Source organism: Gambusia affinis, linkage group LG15 (assembly GCF_019740435.1).
Source record: "Gambusia affinis linkage group LG15, SWU_Gaff_1.0, whole genome shotgun sequence".
Lineage (NCBI taxonomy): Eukaryota > Metazoa > Chordata > Actinopteri > Cyprinodontiformes > Poeciliidae > Gambusia > Gambusia affinis.
The window spans coordinates 16343271-16360023 of NC_057882.1; the positions used below are offsets into that span (position 1 = coordinate 16343271).

Here is a 16753-nt window from a genome sequence, read left to right on the forward strand (position 1 = left end):
GGTTTATTATTGCTACCAGAGGAATTACTTCCAGCTGGTATTTATTCAGATAATAAACTTCAGATTTACCTTCCTTTCAAGATACGAGGCAATCAAACCAAAATTCTTGGGATGTTGTATGAACCTGCAGGGCAAATGCATTCATCACTCATCTAAACCAAACTCCCATCGTTGGGACTTAATAAAACCGGGGGAATAATTAAACACAGACTCACTTCTCCTTAAAGATCTCCCTCTCGTGTTCTGTCCAAACGTTCATGAACTGCCGAGCTTTGTACACCTTCATCGGGTCGTCCATCAGGCCGTTCATGTTGATGAACTTCACCCGCCTCTGCTCTGAGTCGTACATCATGGGAGGGATGACCGACAGCTGCCTCATTTGTTTCTCGTTGTTCTGTAAGGCACAAAGGGGTCAGAGGTCAGACTAGGCTTGTTGCATCCAGAAAGTTGTAGATTAATTGTGACGTGCTTCAAGAAAAAAATGCAACATCGGGCCAATTTATTGACGAGCTGGACAGTTTTTTTCTCTAAGCCCAAACTTTGTCACTTGAGGAATGTGATTCAGAAAAAGCTGAGCAACATCACTTTAAGCCAGCCTGAAGCCGAACAAAAATCAGGTACAGATAAGCAAGCTTTTAAATATAAAGATATGCATGGAAGTCGCACGGTCTCAATGACTGCTCTTGGTCACCCATGATGAAGCTACGGGTGCACCGATTGCAGTTCTCTGGCCAATCATAAATCTTTAAAAAGCTTGACCTGACGATTCTGATTTTAGCCGGTGGCGATTTTCCGAAATATAGCAACTATGTCCCTGCATTTAGGACTACTGTTAACCGGCCACGTGCAGTTATAACCTGCTGGGCATATCCGTCAGTCAGCCATCCCTTTTGGGAACAGCGGCTGATTTTCAGAGCTTTGTGGAGGTAGATAAGATCGGTTTCAAATCCAGGTATCCGTCAATTGTCCATCTACCAAATGTAAAGATATTGAGACAATTTATTGTTGCACGCAAAGATAAAAATCTTCCTATTGTCACTTTACACTAAGAGCTTAATGCTGAGCACCCAACAGAAGTTCCTTTCTCAAAATATTTAAAGATGGGACTTTTTGCCGCTAGTCCATCATTACTGTTTTAAAAGAAAGCTGTTCCAACTGCTGAGGAATTCATTGTTTTACTAATCAACCAGCAGTGGCTTTCTGGCCTTTAGTAGAACATGGAGGAGCCACAATCAAGAGTTCAATTAAAGGGAGATCGCTACACTTTTACTCATACATCGTCTATGATGTAGCGATGATGTATGAAGAAAATCACTTCCAACAAGCATATCAATAAGACAAGATGTACGATATGTACAATTCAAAGGTAGAGCATGTCCTTGGCTACATGGAGCTAGTCCACCATTATTGGTTTAAAAACAGTATGGGGAGACTCGTGACACATACTTTAGGAATACCGCCAACAACTCCTGTGGTCGTTATGGCTTTATTATTTGTAAACTCACAGCTGAGCAGCTTTACGCCATCTCCACTTGTGAGTTGTGAAAGGTCAGAGTCGGCTCGTCTTTGCGGGTTTATGATGCAACTGTGTTGTGAAAGAAGCTAGAGCTTCTATTGTGGAGAAGTTGCAGAAAATCAGGTGCAGCTGAAGTGCTTAAATACTTTCCCTCTCTAAGGAATGCAGTGGAAATCTCACAATAAGAATCAGTGTGATTACAACTGGAAACAATTAAACCCCTACAGAGGAAGAGTACTTCAAATGTGCTGCAGCTGGTTCCCACCTCCTGTTCCGAGAGACCATCGATGATTTCAGAGATCTCATGCTCGCTCCTTGCTATTGTTGCGGAAAGACCTGTTCCTCTTTGTCCAACTCTGTGGAATTAAAACGGGACAAAATGAAGTACCAACAATAATAACATTGAATTTGTCTGCAGTGAAGATCCAGCTTTAATACAGTTGAAAAAGTCTGAATCTCAAAATACCTATCAACTCAAGTGGTATAGCTCAAGCTTCACTCTGTTTTTTTTTTTGGTTTTGTTTTGTTGTTTTTTTTTTTGTTTTTTTCCCCACCAGGGGGTCCTTTTTGTGGGCTCTAGTGTCCCTTTTTTCATAGTAGACTGACAGGAAAGGGGGAAGGACAGGAGGGAAGACATGCGGCAAATGTCGTCGGGTCCGGGAATCGAACCTGCGACGGCCGCGTCGAGGACTGAAGGCCTCCAAACGTGGGGCGCGCTAACCTCTACGCCGTCGGAGCACGCCCCAAGCTTCACTCTGTTCAGATTTTATTAAAGGAATGTTATGGTACTGCATTTTAGGAAATACAATGTTTATTTTGATTATTTTTAAAAGGAATTTGATTATCTTTTAACATGTTTATAATGTTTCATGAAAAAGGCTTAAGTGGTTAAATGAAATATCTTTAGAATGTGCCATTTTTTAAATCCAATTAACCATCAGAATAATTAATAATTGTGATATTAGGTACAATATATTCTTATTTTATTTCATTCTCTCTTTTTCATGTGACCTTCCATCTCTCTGTAACATTCAGCCTTTTGCATTATGGGTAACCTCCTTAGTATCTATGGTTAGCATCTGCTGCTGTTAGGCTGTGTCCAACAGGCTAAATATTCAGTTATTGCAATAGATATTGCAATATTGATATCTTTTGCGATATCAATATTGCACACACAGATATTGCTATGGTGATGAATTTACATCAGATACCACCTAGTTTTCCCTACTTATAGATACAACTTCATGACAAGCCCATTCCTTAAAATATGTACAATTAAAAAATCTGTACTCACTAATCACGCTTTTTATGACGGATTTTAGATTTTATTTGAGATTAGACTTGCCAATTTTTATATTCTAAGAACAAGAACACGTCAGGGAAAAATATGCTGCACTTTTTAAACAAAGTTTCTAGTTTTGCATGAACAGAAAATGAAGGAATTGAAGGATTACCCACCATTCATGCGTCAAAGTGTAAATTCTAACATTCATTCTATTTTTATTAAATTAAAGTACATCCTGTTTGTTGACGTATCTAGAGGCCAATGAAGGAAAATTTAACACTGTACCCAATATAAGGAATATTAAAATATCATAAAAAGCTCTTTTTTATTATTATTTAATACTGATTCTGCTTTAATTACATCAACATTGGCAAGTACCATGGAGATTTAATTAATGGCTAACCCTAAATTTAATGCAATCTTCTAGTTGTGTCTGGAACGAATATTTGAAAGCAAAAATAAAAGAATTTAGTAGTATAAACATAAAACCTAACCTTGAGGCACCAGAGATTCATCTACAACAAAAATAATCCTTACAGGTTGAACTTTGTCACAATTATAGATTTTCATGACATCATCAAGGTGGTGAAAGATAATGAATGATGCTCACCTTTGGAAGCGCTCCTGCTGCTCTCGCTGCTTGCGGATCTCGGGGAACTGCCGTTCGTAGTACTCCCGTGTTCTGCTCTCCTTGGCTTTACGTCTGGGGTTGTTCTCCATGCGCTCCACCTTCTTCTCCCATGCCTCCATTAGCTGGTCGTAGCGCTGGCAGATCTTCTGTTCCTGTGCACCAGAGGGGGGAAAGGGCACTCTTGAATCAGGGGCGTTTGTTCTTATGCGTGGAGTTGAGGCAAGATCTCATCTGTTGTCATCAAAGTGAATCAAAGAATCCACAGGAAGATTTTGTTTTATATACAGGTGAGAAAAATATAAGGCGTTCCACCATCAGACCCATCTATTAGCTGAGTCTGAAGGATCTTTTATTTTGAAAATCCTTTAACCGCATTCTCTCGGTTACGTCTTGCGCGCCAACATTGAGCCCACAAGCAGCAAAATGAGCAAGAAACAGATCAGATGTCTTTGGAAATTTTCTTTGTGAAGGGAAAAAGGTAAAGAGAAGAGACAGGAGAATGGATTTATCCCTGTAGGTGATTCCCACATTCCAAGCCCGCTGTGCATGATATGGTGACCGGCTGGTTAATGAGGCAATGAAACCTTCAAACTGCTTCGCCACATAGAGACTAAGCACCCAGTGCATAAGCAACACTTCGGGTGTCACTGTCTCTCATCACTCCCAGATGCAGAGAAACAAGCTCAGGGCTACAATTGATTTGTTATCAAGAGTTAAAATTTTCATGAAAATAAAAGTTTTTTTTGTGTGGCGCATCTGCATCTTATTTTGAAGGGATGTGTAAACGTTACCATAGCGACCAAAGTCAGAGAGTGTTAGGGCAGAGGTTGAGACGAGATGAGAGGAGTGGAGCTTGTGAGTCTTAAGACTGGTCCACACGGCACAATGATGATTATACCCGATTTTAGATCGGAGCGGTCCCAACGTTCTACCGACTGGACTAGATCAGTCGTCATGACACACCTCAGAGTACAGGAGGATCGGTTACAATTATCGCAAGCGACAATCCGCGACAATTGGGCGGGGAGAGGGTTGCAATTTTACTGTGTTCCCCAGGCCGCAGCAAAATCGCCAAGCCTTGACCGGTCCGTGGTGGTAAAAGGTTGGGGACCACTGCTTTAAACACTCAATGCTGCAGTTGCTTTTTTTTTTTTTTTTTTTTAAATATAAGCAAGTCAAGCAAGTTGGTTGAGACCACAGCAGGAGGGAGTGAGGAAGTTGTTTGTTGTGGGTAACAGTTTGTCATCGACTCCGTTTCTGTCTCCCGTCCCATTCACAGTCCGCTCCGGTGCAATCGTGATGTTTACAAACCCTCTTCAACGGGTCATGGCATTTCTATTACACAAGTTTATGTTGAAATCATCAAATAAAAACACTGTTTATTACCGAGGTCAGGAAAACTATTTAAATCTCATCAACTCTTTGCCTTGATGAGAAAGAGTTAAAATGTTTTGGGAAGAGGGTAACGAGAACAAAATGGTCCTTTTTTTCTTTTCTTTCCCCTCCGACCTTCTGCAGCGAGGGACCAACAATTCACCTTCCTCTTGGCACGAGGCCACCAGCGGTCTGCCATTGTTCACGGTCCAAAAGGTCTGCCTGAACCCAACAAGGAGCTGCCAGAGAGGTTAGACACACTGAACCGCAGCAACACAAAAAAGATCTGCGTGTTTAAACACAAGGTGATTCTGCAATATTTGAATAACCGATAAGGCTGTGGTTTGGCAAGGCACTTCTCAGAAAGGCTGTTTGATGTGACAATATTTATTATTCCACTGCATACAAAAGTTGTTATTGCCCCACACAATGCGTCCAAACAAACGGGGGAAACCGAGGCGTCTCCTGTTCCCTAAATAATACAGCGGTTGTATAATTTTACAGCTTCCACAACCATGACCCACACAGTCAATAGAACCTCAGTGAGCAGGTCCAGCTTATCGTCGCCTCGTTTTGAAGTTGATTTGGTGCCGAAGCAGCGATATATGATTATTTGAAGGAAAATGTTTGAAAACTATTTTTTATTGTTTTCTGTCTACCTCAGTTGCATTCGGTATAGAAGGTATATACTATTACTGTAACGTCCTGACTTTACCTTAGGCTTGCAGCTAAATTATTTGTTATCAGTTAAATCAGATAAAAATTGGCGCCTCCTGCAGGTTTTTCTCTTAACCACTTAATACTTTTCACACAATACTAGAAATATAAAGATAAACAAATTATTCATTTTTTAAAATATGAAAATAAACATTTTATTGCCTAAAATACAAAGATGTAACATTCTTTTAATTAATCCACTGAGTACAGTTGATCATTTGTAGCTGAGGAAGCGTCTGCAGCTAAAAACTACTTATAACATCATGTGAACATTTCAGCCCTTTCTGCTTGACTTGACGTCAACTGGACTGTAGAACTGATCTGTTGATTATTTATTCTTTTAAGCAATTAATAACCGGATAGCACAGAATTTGAAGTGGGTAAAGCTAAAACTGTTACTTGAGGAGTTCTGAGAAAGATTTTTGTTTTCTTAATTACACCACTGGACATGTTGTTCTTTCAGAAATTGGGCTTTTTCTGTGTCTGTATACCCCTGTTAAAGATGAATCAATTACTAAATTCATTGTGCTGGCTGCACAGTGGTGCAGTTGGTAGAGCCGTTGCCTTGCAGCAAGAAGGTCCTGGGTTTGATTCCCGGCCCGGGATCTTTCTGCATGGAGTTTGCATGTTCTCCCTGTGCATGTGTGGGTTCTCTCCGGGTTCTCCGGCTTCCTCCCACAGTCCAAAAACATGACTGTCAGGTTAATTGGGCTCTCTAAATTCTCCCTAGGTGTGAGTGTGTGTGTGAATGGTTGTGTGTCCTGTATATCTCTCTGTTGGCCTGCGACAAACTGGCGACCCGTCCAGGATGACCCCGCCTCTCACCCGGAATGTTAGCTGGAGATGGGAACCAGCAACCCTCCTGACCCCATTAGGGACAAAGGGTGAACAGATGGATGGATGGATGGATAAATTCGTTGCTGATAATTGTTTCAGTCATAATACTTTATCTAAAAGTGCATCGCTGTATCATTTTCCTCTAAAGACATATCCGTGTGGACATTCATAGATAGTCACAGTCCTTGATAAACTCAAGTCTTGGTCCTGCTGACAATATTTTTAAAGGAAACTGGTTTGCAGATGTTTAGTCTCTGTTTTGACACGGCTTGTTGATAATTGCTGCCATGCAGTTCCAATTTATGCGGAACCTTGACAACAACTGAAAAATTGTTTGCTGACTCAGGCCATGATGCAGGTACAGCAGTTAGACTGCTTTGGCTGTTTCGTTAACATGTTGCATGTCTGGTTTATTGTTGAGCTGGTATCATTAGGAAAAAAAAAAGAAAAATTTTATAGCAATCTCAATAAAAACAATGATATGCAAAATTTTGTGGCTCCCTGAGTACATTCAACTTGACATTTTTGTCCCCCAAAACGTTTGAACACTACTGGTGTAAATGTAACAGGTGAAGAAACACCTGGATTATTATGGAAAACATAACAAAATAATGTGAATGGCTTATTTTACAGTTTTGAAAGGACACAATGAGAACACGGATTCTGATTGGTTGCAATCGCCTCCTTGAAGCTGGGGGAACGGCAGACAAGAAATCCAGTTTTCAAAACGCCTTTAAGGAAACCAGATCCAGTTTTAGAGATCCCATGAGGGCATCCAAGGCCAAAATAAAAATAAAAAATAAAATAAAGACTCTGAACTTCACTCTGCTGTCAAATATATTTCTCAGAAGTCCTTTTGGATTAAACTGGCTCCAAAACAAACGTGACGCCACGTAACGTTGTTTGGGAATGACCGACTCTGCAACAACAGGTCAGCGGGTTTGTGTGGACTCATCAGATTTTAGCCAACAGCACAGCTGCCCAAGTAAATTCTTTGCTTTTGAAATAATCAGCAACTAATTTATAGTGTTTTGTTCACTTTATAAGGTAAAAAGGAAGTACATCGTAAAGCCAAACTAAGAATAAATTGTAATATATGAACGCTGCAAGCAGGGGTCATATGAGGACAAGTGGTCACATGTTGTATTGTGCTGTGACTGTTACACCAACTATAGAAAAAGAAAGGAGCTATCATGCTGTATCCATAATATCGACACACAAATATATAAAACAAGATGCAAGTTTGACTTTGTGTAACTCCAAGGTGAGGAAACTTACCCTTTGTTTACGTGCGTGGTTCCTCCTCTTAAAAAACAAAATCAGCTTCTTCCGCATGACTTGGTTTCTGAAACAAGACAGGAGTCCAGTGAGTTTTTGTGTTTATACGGGAATATTACTGATTGAATGCTGAGTTTAGGAAATGTAGAAAAATAAGAATGATTTTTTTATTTTTTTTATTTTAAAAACCGCCTGCGTGTCGCAAACTCAACATAGGTTTCATAAACTTTTCCCACAGTGAAATTTGAGCATTTGAAAATGACACTTTGGAGGTAAAATTAATAGAAAAAAGACTATTTCAATTATTACTGAAATTACATTATGGTTGTTGTTAATAATGTCATGGTGATGGTGTTCAAAGCTCTAGACAAATTAAATGAAAAAACTTTTGTGTTTTTAAATGACTTTCACTAACACTCCTTAAACACCTTATAACAGGGGTTTTCAAAGTATGAAAGGGTGAGCCCCCCCTCCAAGGAGCACAATGCCTGCCGCGCCCCCCCCTTTGAAAAAGTAACTATAATCGGACTACTGATTACTCCTTGAAAAAGTAACTTAGTTAGATTACTGACTACTTGACTTGCAAGTAACTAAGTTACATTAAAAGTAACCTTTTAGTTACTTTCAGCAGCTGCTAACAACAACGCTCCGCCTCCTGTGAAAATCACACTGAGCTTTGCCAATACTTAATTATCAGCTATTTTATAATGGTAACATCAACAATGTGTCTCCACTTATAAGGTTGAACTGAAGAGGAGATTGTACAAAAAACGTGAGTAATTTGTGTGGTCCACTGTTGTCGGAAAACTCTAAGTAGGATTTTAAAGCCCCCCCTACCCCCAGCCTCCAGATTCTGTTACTGCCCTGCGTTTGGTGTCAGCGCAGCGCACAGAGCTCCTCCTGAAGCTCCACAGCTCAGATGATTGCACAGATTTGTGACACTTACCGTAATATTAATTATTATAACGGTGCTAACTTGCCATTATAATTATTGGCAACTACGGACACGTTTATTCGTGGTTGTTTTCACGTTTATTGCGCTGTTCATATTGGTCTCGATGTTTGCAGTTTTCTGGAGCTCGACGTCATTCAGAGGTAATAAATTAAGTTGACATTAACAAAGACACAGCGGGACGGATCATCCTGGAAATGATGAACAGGGAGAGACTGAGTAAAACTACCTTAATGACGGACAAATTCTGGGATTTATTATGAGTCTCTGTTTATTTCCAAGCCCAAATGAGTAACTTCACGTTCAAAAACGAGCCCAAAAAGGCGCAACCAGCAACTCATTAAATTTTCAAGCGACTTTAAAAAAAAATGAAGCCCAAAGCCGCTTATAATAATCGGACTTGGCGACAGAAACTCAAAAATAGTTCCAGTTTTTCCACCGACAAAATGCGCATCTTCCTCCATTGTTTACATTTCTGTTGCATAGAGACGTCGGTCACTCGACAAGACGAGTAGAGGAAATACGATTAAATAACAAAAGAAGATAGTAACGCAAAAATGATTTTGATAAGTAACTGTAGTCTGACTACTGGATTTGAAATAGCAACGCGTTAGATTACTCGTTACTGAAAAAAGTGGTCCGACGTCAGTAACGTTACTGACATCACTGGCCAAAACATCCTCTAAGGTGGGAAACATTTCCACTGATCCCCGCTCCACACGCGCACCCCACAGTACCAACTTTTTCCTAAATCCACAGAGTTGATCGGGTGCGTAAAAGACGTTTCTCTCACATCAGTAGACAGCAAGCAGATAGCTTTTCCGGTTTATTTTTCCTCGCACGCGCTCCCCTAACGTGCTGGCGCCCCCAGGAGGCGCTACCACACTTTGAAAACCGCCGCCTTATAACAATAAATCCTCCAATTTCAATAGAAAACATAAACCACCCTTTATTTCAATTACACACATAAATAAGTTATTGAGCCACTGGGAATTATCACACTGAAACAATCCAAACTAACTGTCTGAAGATAAATTACCATCCTGCGCAAATTTATTGTGAAAATATAAAATAAAAAAAAAGTCAGAAAGAAATCTCTAAAAAATGTTTTCGGTACGTTTTCTGGCATTTAACAAATACAAATAATTTAGCTAATTTTAGCTCATCTAAAACAAGAAAAGTTAAATCTGATTTAACTTCAGACGGTGAAAGGAAATGCATCCATGTCTTTTTTTATTAGGTTTAATAACATGTCTGGTTTTAACTATAAATAACATTTTCCAGATTTAGGCTTTTAATCAAACCTTAGATTGCATTTTATTACAAAACTGTGGAGTTTGCATATCCAGCACTCTGTAGGATTTCATACAGAAATCAAGCACTTTCTAAACTTTGGAAAACATCTCATTGAGATTCAAACATGTTGAAGGATTTTAAGCACATAAAAGTTAAAAAGTCTCCTATAAACATGTTATGTCTGTGTTTGGCAGGTACCTTTAAAAAAAAAAAAGGCATTTCTGAATCTTTCCAGTAATCCATCCAGCAATGATTTGTGCTTAAAGAGTGACACATACAAAATACCGGGAACTCTTCTGTTTACAAATGCTGGTGGTGTGTGTGTGTGTGTGTGTGTGTGTGGGGTGGGAGACAGTGAGGCCGTTGACCCTGAGAGCATGGCCTGTTCACTTGGTTCACATAAAATTGCTCTCTGTTCTGATAAAAGGCCGAGCCAGATGGGTCGCTCTCGTGGTACACGCTGATAAGAGGTCTTTTTTTTTTGTTGTTCCAGATGACACAGCCTTCAACCCCTCATGCAACCTATTCTGAACACACACAAGTGCACACACACTTTGTCGCTTCCTCTCACAGCCTCTCTCCTTGGTGTGAGCAGTAAGTCAGCCAGGTGACTCAGCAATCAGATTAGACTGAATTATCAGAGAGGTTTATGAGACCTCGGGTCGGAGTTGAACGGTTTCCGTGGCGAGCGTCTGCACGCTAAAAACAGATACTCACGTTTTGATGTTGTCGTGGTACACCTTTGTGTCTGACGGCTGGTTGTACAAAGGCTAATAAAAAGAAGAAGAAGCAAAAAATAATTATTATGGTTGCTGTGCGATATGTCATCCTTGTGCATTAGTATTAGGGACACACCAAGAAATCTGCTAGTGACTGAAATTAGATCATTTTTAGCTTGAAGGACCCTGACCGGCGAAGCCAAACGGAAACTTCTCAATAAATGAGTCGTATTTGAGCCTCTACTAGCTTCTGCTAACGACAACATATGTTGGACGCTGACAAAATGTTAGGCGGCGAGGTGTCTGGACATGATGGAGGAAGAAAAGATGCGTGAGAAAGTCTTTTTGACGTTTCCAAACATGTCTGAATATCATTTGAATTGAAAGAGAGAGCAAGATTTTTAACAGATAGCAAGAAGGGTAAAAGGAGGTTTTATCCTTCACATCTTGGAACATCGTTTCATCATACAAATATACACAACATTTTGTCTTTGAAGTAACATATCAGTAAAAGTGTGTTTTCCATGCATGTAACTAAGCACCACTCATTGCTGTAAGGCCAGAATTAAATGCCGTCCTTATTTACATCTTCCATTTTTAAACAGAATCGGGACGCAGTAAAAATCACAGAGTTGTATAAAAACTAGTTACATCTACTTAAGTAATATTTTAGAAACTATTTCCTTGTATGAGTAGGTTTATTTTGCTGTATTTTTTACTTTTATTTGAGTAATTTTATTTTGAAGTGCCACTAGTTTTATTCAAGTACAATTCTTGGATATTTTGTAATTATGTTATTTATTTTGGTTCTTAAAATGCCAAAATAACTTTACATTTTAAGCCGACTCAAGATATAATGTTTTAACATTAAATGATTGATTTTTTTTTTTTAATCACTCATCACTTGAGCAGCTTTTTTATCAGATATTTTTCTTACTCTTGAGTAATTTCTCGGACGGCTACATTTTACCTTTACTTGAGAAAAAATATGTTGCAGTAGTGCTACCATACCCACCTCAAAAATGGTCTAAACAAAATTTGAATTGGTGCATCTCTATTCGTTTAAGATGCTTAATTCTAAAGAAAAAAAATCCATAAAATAATCACAATTAATCAACATACCAGCTCAACTTTGGGGCCAAGACCTTCCAATATTTTATGGGCCTCCTCAGCTTTTTTCTGAAAAGAAACCATTGACATCACAACAGACGCTTAATGAGTTACTGTGAACAGTTTAGTGATACAAAGGACACTTTTTGTGCGATTGGTGTCCTAATTAAAATAAAAATCCTCACTTTCATCATTGTTACAAGGGCACCACAAAATATTGAGAAACTCTCCAAAGCTACATAAAGTTTAGAAACATTCGTTGGTTCTTCGCTAGTTTTAGCCAAAGTTCTTAAGAGCCATTTTGGAAGATCCAATGAGCCATTTCTGTCTCCTGAACCGCAGGTTGCAGACCCCAATAGTAAAAATCCTAATTAAATACACCAATATTGATAGCTGCGACATGTCAACAAGTTGAAAAGTCTAAGGCCCTGCAAGTCACCAGCTAGCAGGGCTGCAAGGGGGAAAAGAGCAAAAAATGGTGACGCAAGAAAATAATTATGGAAGCTGGCAAGAGACTCTTCCAAGGTCAGAGCAGATTTTTAGCTGAGACAAGATCATTAGGAGAATAATGACTCAGTGTGTAATTTCCCGAGCTCATCTACAGACGGGACAAACAAGCGCAGCTGCCAGACTAACTGGCATGAGCGAGCGCCTTCACATCCTCTAGGGTTAATGGTTGACTGAGTAGGAGAAAGAGTCTCAGCAGTCTCCAACCACAACCCCGTCTCCCAGCCATGAACCGCAGTGACCCCCACAGAAATGGTTTTCCAACTCCATGAAACGCAGTTCCTTTAGGCCGACGCTGTTCAAGTGAGGCCAGGGGGCCATTTGTGGCACCTGGACTGATTTTTTTTGCGGTCGCCCGACTGCTATCGTCTTTCCCCTCCTCTGTCTTTTTTTAACGTTTCAATATACAAGTTTTTCAGTTAAAAGAAAAACACACATTGCTGACAAAAAATAAAATTAAAAAAGCAAAAACACGAATAAACAACATTAAAATTCTTGCTAGAGGCAAGAACACAAAATTGTAGGACACATAACCTTATTATGCATTCACTTTTTTTTTAATAAGTACAGCAATTATCAAAATCAAAACAGCAGAATCTTTGTTGTATATTTTCCTAAACTCATCTCCACAGAATTCCAGCTGAATCTGTAGACAAATCCAAAAGAAAACAATCACACCTTATCGTATTTATCTAGCAAAAATGTCTATACATTTTTTTTTTTTTATTTTGAGTGAAAAACTGTTTGAATGCCTCTCAACTATTCGAATCCCTCGAACTGAAGTACAGTTGTTTTCAATATTTGTTTAGTTTTCTTTTTAAATAAACCAAATTTATAGTTTATGTATTTCATGTTGAACCGTGTCTGTGTGCAGCTTTTGTAAGCTTTGCATATAGTCAATTATATTCTAGGCTCTATTAAATTGGAACATTTTAAAGTGTCCACTTCCAGAATAAAGTAGTTTTTGCAGGAAAAGTTTCAGGTTTCCTTTTATTTCCATGGTAACTACGACAACATCTACTCGTTGCTTTACTCTCTAAAATAGACCTTTGTGAACCAAAGCCTGATGTTAGTTTCTCTATTAAAACTTGATTAAATACAGCAGGTGTTTTTCAAACAAAGACCCTGTTTTTTAATCACTACTAAAAGACAAAATATTACTTCATTTTCTTTAGTCGAGCCCAAAGTAAAAAGCTAAATTTGTTTAAATGGAATAGTTCATGCTTAGTTTATTGCGGAGTAGATAAAAAAGAATAAAACAGTTTTGTTTTTTTTGTTGTTTTTTTTTGCGCTGAAAACTTTGACCGGGGTGACAAAAAGATTGGACGCCACATTTTAAAAGGTAATTTTAAGTGATTTTTAATAGGTTTAATGGTCAAATCTTTTAAAGATTCCATTGAAAACACATCCCAACTCTCTTCCATTGCAGCCAAATTAATAAAAAGAAACAACAGTCCAGCAACAGTGGATACAGTTGAATCATTGTTCTGAGAATCAAAATCCAGTCCTGTTTTGTGGTCAGGATGTGTGAACAAGAAGCAGAAAGAAATGTTCATTTTATTGTGGAAGCAACTTAATACAGCACCACAGTGGTTCAAAGCAAATGCTTCATTTCAAAAGAGAAACAGGCAGAATGGAGAAAAACTGAATTTAAAGAGACGGTTACAGCCCGTCTGCTGCAAGGAGCGAGAAGAAATGTTGTGATCCCAGTTAAAAACAGGCAAATTAGCTTTATGGGTGGCTGCAGCCGAGACAGGAAAACTGAATAACTCCATCAGAGATGCGTTCGGAGGACGTACCCTGTTCTCATCGTAGATGATCTGAACGATGCTGCGGTGCTTGTGCTCCACCGGAGGAGGGGTCACTGGCTTTTCTGGCTCCACGGGCTTCGCTGCTTCTTCCTCGAGTTGTTGCTAGGAGACAATGTCGAGATGAGAATTTCAGACCAAACAGCTTAATACAAAAAAATGTTAAATAAAAATGACACAGTCACACGTTTCCATATGTTGCAACTTTGGAATTTCAGTATTTATCTTCATTTTTTTTTTTTTTTCTTTTACGTGAAACAGCATAAAGCACCTGAATGCCGCCTCAATAATCAACTGATGCTCAATGGAGTCCCAGCAGTTCATTCATTTTGTATACAGTGATATTAACTGTATACACATTAACTTAATTAGGTACTGTGTGGCCAGCTATCACAAACAACCTTTAGGACTTTTAATTAAATACAGTAATATATTGTGTATAGACAAAAAAAAATATTATTAAGAATTAGGACAGAATGTAAATTTCACTATTTTGTTACCTAAAACTCTGGTGATTTACAAAGCATGGCTGTCTTGTTTTGTTTTACTGCCACTGGAAACAAGCTTTTTTTTTTTTTTTTTCTCTGAATGGGATCATTATGAAACATTTCATTAAGGCCAAGGTTTCTTATACAACAAACTTTGTTTTCCAGCCTTGCTCAGTGACAAAACGCCTGGCTCACTTTACCCCCACCTGCTTTTTCTTCAGCTTGGAAATCTGCTGTTCCACTTTCGCAATCTCCCTGTCCACGCGGTCCATGCTCTGAATCAGCTCCTCCTTGGACAGCTTGGAGGGCGACGTGTCCTGCTCTTCCCCCATGTGCAGCGCAGGTCCTCCCGGCGACGGTGACTCCACCTTGATGGTGAACGGAGACTCCTGATGAACAAAATTTGTTTGAAAAGCGTGAACAGTCAGGCTTGATTTTCTACCAGTAACCGAGTAAAGTTATAAAACCTAGATTCAGCAGAGAGGGAAGAGAAGGACAAGCTAAAACAATAAGGCCCCACCTTTTTGACTTCAACAGTGGCTCTTAAGCTGTCCTGTACAGTGTGGGGCATGGGCAGCACGATACCCCCAGCAGTGGGAGGGGTGCGGTTGATATGGGCCTCGGCAACGGTCTCCATGCGAGGGCGTTTGGCCTCCAGGGCCTCGTGCTCTGCCTGCGCTGTGATGGAGTGATACTGCTGCTCGTAACGCCTCTCCGGAGGCCTGAAGTACAAAAGCAGACATGAAACGTATTTGGAGAACGGTTCACCACAAATTGTTGGTAAAAATATGAACAAATCTGCAAAGATCCAGCAGCAATTGAAAGAAAATCTGATGCTTAGGTGACGAGGTGAGAGCACCTTTCGGCTCCGGGGTGGAACTCGGAGAGCAAGGACAGCCGTCTGCGGCCCTGTGGATCCTGCATGTGAGTGCGGTAGTCTGGGACGGGGAAATCCTTCAGGAGGAAGAGGAAGGAAACAGAAGACTTAGAAAGCAATCTGGTGAAGACCAGAATAGCAAAAATAACCCTTTTTTTTAAATGGAGGAGTCTCCCCACAAAAAAAAAAACATGAATTCCTGCAAAATGAACAATTGCAGTTTAAACTCTTCAAATTTCCCATCGAACTATTGCTACGTTTGAAAGTTGTTTTAATGAAATGTCAAACAGAGTGCAGGAGTCACTGGAGTTTTCTCTAGCTGTAATAGCATAGAGTAACATAGATAAGCTGCTCCCCCACCTTCAGTAGCTACAAGAGGGCCACTACATGTTTCCCTATTTTACAAAAACCAACTTGTTTTCTTACAAAAAAATTTTTGTTATAAACGCACAAAGATGAGTCTCCTGCGAGCTCCTTCTGGTCCTTTACAAAACAAAGTAAAGCAGGATAGTTGTGAGCTTTCAGAAGCAAAGCAAAATTTGTTCACCGCCTCCAACCACTGAAAGAAACGACACAAAACCCTATTGAGAACAACTTCCTTCTTCAAAAATCTAATCATAAATGGAGAGGTTAGAGGATTTCTCTTTTGTCTTTGATTAAAAAAAACATGAGTCATTTCTCTCTGTACTTTTGTTTTGGTTGTTTTTACCCAAAAAGCTCTCTGGGCACATATGCATTCAAACCACATAAGACTTCACTTCTACGAACTGTTCCCTAGGTGGACCAGAGTTCACTTTTTTGGTCCGCATGGTTGTTCGATTGCACATTCACACCTCCCCAAATGAACCAAACTTTATAGCCAAACGAACTAGTTTGATTAAAGTGAACTAAACAGGGCTGGTGCGAACGCCATCGCGCATTCTTACCCTTATCATTAAAAGTCATTTCTATGTCTTGTTTACGCTTTCAAATCTTGCGATTGGCTGAGGAGGAGCAAAAAAAAAAAAAAAGTCATCACTCTCTTGACCTGCAAACAGGGCTTACCTCTCTACAAGTCAGCTGATCAGAGTTATGTCTAACCTCAGCTGACTTTAACCACTTTGGTCACGTCACAGAACACATAGAGGCCGCAAAAAGGAGTCCTGAAGTATTTTATTCAAAGAGGCTCCAATTCTTAAAAAAAAAAGAAAAGCTGTTTAACGCTACAGATAGCACGCTACAAGTAGCATGCTTGTAAAGCAGCCGACTGCTTTACTGCGTCATGTTTTCAGAGTGCCGCTCTGACAACAGGTGCATTTACCTCTTAAATTTTCCTCCTACTTAGGGCTACACTCCTATTTCTATCTGATCTGTCTGAA

At 39.5% G+C, this 16753-nt stretch overlaps 1 protein-coding gene across 8 annotated transcripts in view; it reads right to left on the minus strand.

The window, feature by feature from the left end:
* ncor1 (nuclear receptor corepressor 1) overlaps window positions 1–16753 on the minus strand; it is a 75021-nt gene that overhangs the window by 49401 nt on the left and 8867 nt on the right. For all 8 annotated transcript variants that reach the window (XM_044141347.1, XM_044141353.1, XM_044141351.1 and 5 more), the window contains exons 3-13: window positions 15378–15472; window positions 15039–15240; window positions 14725–14907; window positions 14022–14135; window positions 11728–11784; window positions 10604–10656; window positions 7639–7705; window positions 3412–3584; window positions 1782–1872; window positions 216–394; window positions 70–124 (exon numbers count right to left, since the gene is read on the minus strand). In XM_044141347.1, coding sequence (XP_043997282.1) covers window positions 70–124; window positions 216–394; window positions 1782–1872; window positions 3412–3584; window positions 7639–7705; window positions 10604–10656; window positions 11728–11784; window positions 14022–14135; window positions 14725–14907; window positions 15039–15240; window positions 15378–15472 — 1269 coding nt within the window. The remainder of the gene's footprint in view (window positions 1–69; window positions 125–215; window positions 395–1781; window positions 1873–3411; window positions 3585–7638; window positions 7706–10603; window positions 10657–11727; window positions 11785–14021; window positions 14136–14724; window positions 14908–15038; window positions 15241–15377; window positions 15473–16753) is intronic.